Genomic DNA, 5,333 nt, shown 5'->3' with positions numbered 1-5,333 from the left:
AGACGGGGTTTCACCATGTTGACCAGGATGGTCTCGATCTCCTGACCTCGTGATCCACCCGCCTCGGCCTCCCAAAGTGCTGGGATTACAGGCTTGAGCCACTGCGCCCGGCCAAGAAACTTTTCTTATCAGGTGACTGAATGGTCCATGGGGGCAACCCCCAAAACCATTTCAAACATCTCCACCGCCCCCAGTCTGCCTCCCACCCTAGACCTTATGGAGTTCTCTTTAAGGAGAGAGGAGAGGAGGGTAGTCTAGGAAACCAATGGGGGCACAAAGGCAAGGGCCAGCATCAAACCCTTACACCAAGCAAAGGACCAGGAGAGATGAATAAAGAGAAGCACAAGAGTCTGTAAGGTCCCAGGAATGGATGGAGAAGAAAATGGAAGAAAGCACAGCTGGAGAGGACCTGTGGACTAGACTGGCCCAGAACACTGCTGGCACTAGCAGCATGACCCAGACAGCAGATGGGTTTCTCCTGTGTGCCAATGCCAATCAATTAATAGTGGCTGACTCGGGTGTTCTATGATGGATGCTCAGTGGGAAGGAGGGCCATGAGTGATTAGCAATGACATTTCAGCCACAGTGGGATCCAGAAGTGGGCTGTCAATGCCATGTATGCGTCATTTTGCCCAGCCCAAGTGAAGGGACATCAAGAGAGCTCAGGTCCCAGGTGACAGGAAGTGCCACTCAACTTTTTGATATCTCTGTCATGCCAGTCCTTACTACGATTAGGGTCATTAGCCAGTCACCTAGCCTCCTTTATGAGCAATTACAGTAGCTAGCATTTGGCAGGGACTTCTGAGCCAGGTGTGGTTCTGAGGGCTATATAAGCACCAGACCATTTTACAGATGAGGAAATCAGGATCCAGGGGGTTAAGCAACCTCAACCAAGGTCACTCAGCCAGAGACATGCTGGAAGAACATCAGAGGTGGAAGAGGACAACCACAAACTGTTCCATCGGACACGGGGCCATCAGACCTCGGAACTTCCAGGGAGACCCCAGGGCCCAACCCCCTAGAGGCTAGGCTACCCTGCTACTGGGCCTGGGATACAGCTGTGCTCTCTCCAGCAGGCAGGCAACAGTGTGTTCTGCCCAGCTCTGAATCCATCGCCTTCAGGGTGCCCCCAAACTGTGCTGGTTCCCCTCACTTCAACCAGTGGCCCCAGATCTTCACCTTGTCACACCTTACAAAACCTGGGCAGAGCAGTTTTTTGTTTTTTCATATATACATATGTGTGTGTGTGTCTGTGTGTGTGTGTATATATATATATAGACACATATATATATGTGTGTGTATATATATATATAGACACATATATATATATATGTGTGTATATATATATATAGACACATATATATATATATGTGTGTATATATATATATAGACAGGCCCCATTGGGTCCCAGTGGGTCCGAGGCAGGGTCTGCCATGTCTAACAGACCTCCCCTCTGTGGACCTGGCCCACACTCAGAGAACTGGGGGTGCCCAGAGATATCCAGGAGACTGGGACATCAGATCACATAAGAAACCAGGATCTGAGGAGCCAATCTGGATGTCCCCATGATGCCCAAGTTCTCGCTCCTCTTCCTCTTCTCCTTTCCACCACAAATGACCGCAGAAGGAGATGGAGGGTGAGAATCTGGAGCCAGACGTTCCCAGTCAACCCATGTTCATTAATAGAGGCAGGAAGAGGAGCGGGGAACAAGGCTGCCTGGGAGCCCCACATCTGGTCCCGATTCCCAACTGTGCTTCCATCCAGCTGAAACCTTGACAGGCACTTCCTCCTTGGTAACGGGTGGGTCCTCTCCAAATACTCTCCTGTCCTCTCAGCAAGGACCCTGGCCTCTCTCCATCAATTCTAATCAGTCCCACTCCCCCAACCCCCACACACCGAGAGCCTCCGTCTTGATGGGTGGGAAAGACCCCAAACCACTGGCTTGGTCTCCACACCAAGCCACCAAAGAAAGCGAAAATCGGCCCCGTGGTGAGGTCAATCTGACGACAATGAGCCCTTTCTAGGCAAGAACGAAGCGCCGGGACCCGGGCTCAGCACCCCGCCCCGCCCTCAGGGCTTCCCCCAGGAGCTCCCCCCGGAGAACGGAGCTGAGGCGCCGGGGCGAAGGAACTGCCCCAAGGTCACCCCAGCCGTGCAGTGGCAGTGCTGGACACCGCTCGGGCAGGTTCCTCCGGGGTCCCCAGCCACGCCTAAGGCTCGGGACCGCGGGGCCAGGGGGCCGCGCGAAGACTCTGGGTAGGAACAAGACCCAGAGAGGACCGAGTAGCGCGCCCCGCCCCCAGCTCCCCGCCCCCGCGCCCGCCGGGCCCGCCGGGCCCGCCGGGCCCGCGTTCCAGCCCGCGCCCCGCCGAACGCGCCGGGGACCTGGCGCTCACCGGACTTCGGCGGGTAGCGATAGGCCGAGTTCGCCTGGATGTCGATGTCCTCCACCCCCGCGATGCGACGGCTGAGAATGGAGCCCATGGTGAGCGGCGCTGCCGGGCCGGGGATGGGGCCGGGGCCAGAACCGGGACGGCGGCAGCGGCGGCAGCGGCGGCGTCAGCGGGGTCCTCACACGGACATGGCCCGGGCCAGGCCGCAGCACGGACGCTTGTCCACGGCCGCGGAGGCGCCTCGAGCCCCACCCCCGGCTCGGCCACGGGCCTGACGCCACAGCGGCCCTCCGCCTCCCGGGCCCGGGGCACAACGGGAAATGGAGTCCTCTTGCCGCCGAGGGCGCCGGGAAGCAGCGCGGAAAGCCCGTCTGGAAACTCTATTTCCCAAGACGCTCCGTTCCCAGGCCCTCTGACGTGTTGATAAGCACTCTGGGACAAACCAAATGGACCTAAATTCAGAGGGAAGGAACCACCAACTGCACCGCAAATGGTCCTTCCCTCTGCGTTCCAAGCAGTGCACTAACATATTAACTCTTTTAGTCATTTCATTATCTGTTCGCTTAGCACCTTCCACTTGCCCCCTCTGAAATAGCTCCCTGAGTCGCTGTAGTTCTCCCTATTCCCCTGTTTTTGTCTCCCGCCCCGACCGGCAGAGGGCGCAGCAGCACCTGCTACGCGGAGCCCACCTGTAGGGCGTGCACCGAGAACGCGAAGCACCTGTTTTGGCCTTGGCCAGAATTCGAGACATCTCTCCGGCCCCACGTCCAAAACAGTTTAAAAACATTATTTTACAGCCCTCACGGAAGGGAGTAGACTCTCCCCATTTTACACACAGAGAAACTGAAGCACAGAGGAGAGAGGGCCACATAAAATGTGCTGGGGGCAAGATTGCAAGAATCGTACTCACGATGAAAACCTTGCAACGTGCAAGATGTTCCCTGGCTTTTGACTCACACACAGCTCTGCAAATAGATCGGTTTTTACCTACTTTTCAGTTGAGGAACTGGGATTCTGAGAAGGTGATTTCCCAAGTCAAGCCTGCTGTACCAAGAAAGCAGCTAGGGAGGGCAGGGCAGACAGTCTCAGATGGTCAATTCACCACAGTCCACATGGAAATGCTTCTTTGTTTGTTTGTTTTTGAGATGGAGTTTCGTTTTTGTTGCCCAGGGTGGAGTGCAAGGGTGGGATCTCAGCTCACCACAACCTCCACCGACCAGGTTCAAGCAATTCTCCTGCCTCAGCTTCCTGAGTAGCTGGGATTACAGGTGCGCACCAGCATGCTCACCTAATTTTCTGTATTTTTAGTAGAGTTGGGGTTTCTCTATGTTGGTCAGGCTGGTGTGGAACTCCCAACCTGAGGTGATCCGCCTGCTTCAGCCTCCCAAAGTACTGGGATTACAGGCATGAGCAACCATGCCTGGCCTGGAAATGCTTCTTATACCCTTCCAGAGGCCAGAGACCAGGATCCTGTCTTCCTTTTTTTCCTTGTTCTGTTGCCCAGTCTGGAGAGAAGTGTCACTATCTCAGCTCACTACAGCCTCTGCCTCCCGTGTTTCAAAGCGATTCTTGTGCCTCAGCCTCCCCAGTAGCTGGGATTACAGGCATGCACCATTACACCTGGCCAATTTTTGTGTTTTTAGTACAGACGGGGTTTCGCCACATTGGCCAGGCTGGTCTCGAACTGCTGGCCTCGAGTGATTCACCTCCCAAAGTGTTGGGATTACAGGCTTGAGCCACCACACCTGGCCTCATCCTTCCTCTTGCTGAGGATCTTGGGAAGCTAAATGAGTATGGCAGCTGAGAGCCTTGTGTGATTATGAGGAGGGTCCAGGCTTGGAGGAGCCTGATTAAATCTCCCCGCCCACAAGCAAGATCCACATTTACTGAGCACTTATTATGTGACAGGCATCATTCTGAAGGCTCTGTGCATATTCTCTTATCTAATTCTTTGATGTTGGCTGGGCGTGGTGGCTCATGCCTGTAATCCTAACACTTTGGGAGGCTGAGGCAGGCAGATACCCTGCACCCAGGAGTTCCAGACTTGGTACAACATGTCATGACCCTGTCTCTACCAAAAATTTCAAAATTAGCCAGGTGTGATGGCACACCCCTGTAGTCACAGCTACTGTGGAGGTGGAGGCAGGAGCATAGCTTGAGCCTGGGAGGTAGAGGCTACAGTGAGCCATTATCATGCACTGCAGTTCAGCCTGGGTGACAGAGCGAGATTCTATGTCTAAAAAGAATAAAAATTTTAAAAAAATAAAAAACACCATCGTAGCCAATATGGTGAAACCCTGTCTCTACTAAAAATACAAAAACATTAGCCAGGCATGGTGGCACATGCCTGTAATCCCAACTATTCTGGAGGCTGAGGCAGGAGAATTGCTTGAACCTGGGAGGCAGAGTTTGAAGTGAGCCGAGATCACACCACTGCACTCCAGCCTGGGTGACAGGGTGAGACTCTGTCTCAAAAAATAATAATAATGATAAAATAAAAACAATTAAAAATAGGCCAGGCACAGTGGCTCATGCTTGTAATCCCAGCTCTTTGGGAGGCTGAGGCATGCGTATCACTTGAGGTCAGGGGTTTGCAACCAGCCTGGCCAACATGGTGAAACCTCGTCTCTACTAAAAATACAGAAAATTAGCTGAGCATGCTGGTGCGCACCTGTAATCCCAGCTACTCAGGAGACGGAGGCAGGAGAATCACTTGAACCTGGGAGGTGGTGGTTACAGTAAGCCAAGATTTTGCCACTGCACTCCAGCGTGGGTGACAGAGCGAGACTCTGTCTACAAAATGATAATAATAATAAAAACAACTATCTGGCCAAGCACAGTGGTTTACACTTGTAATCCCAGCACTTTGGGAAGCCAAGGCAGACAGATCACCTGAGGTCAGGAGTTCGAGACCAGCTTGGCCAACGTGGCAAAACCCTG

At 53.7% G+C, this 5,333-nt stretch overlaps 1 protein-coding gene across 8 annotated transcripts in view; it reads right to left on the bottom strand.

The window, feature by feature from the left end:
• Window positions 1-2,669, bottom strand: part of MGRN1 (mahogunin ring finger 1) — a 61,572-nt gene extending 58,903 nt beyond the window's left edge. For all 8 annotated transcript variants that reach the window (XM_017505993.2, XM_017505992.2, XM_017505994.2 and 5 more), the window contains exon 1: window positions 2,397-2,669. In XM_017505993.2, the coding sequence (XP_017361482.1) occupies window positions 2,397-2,484 (88 nt within the window). In that variant the 5' untranslated portion in view covers window positions 2,485-2,669. The remainder of the gene's footprint in view (window positions 1-2,396) is intronic.
• Between the last annotated feature and the right edge of the window lie 2,664 nt (window positions 2,670-5,333).

This window comes from Cebus imitator, unplaced genomic scaffold (assembly GCF_001604975.1).
Source record: "Cebus imitator isolate Cc_AM_T3 unplaced genomic scaffold, Cebus_imitator-1.0 Scaffold346, whole genome shotgun sequence".
Lineage (NCBI taxonomy): Eukaryota > Metazoa > Chordata > Mammalia > Primates > Cebidae > Cebus > Cebus imitator.
Note: the sequence above shows the minus strand (reverse complement) of the source record. Positions and strands in the feature narration are given on the sequence as shown.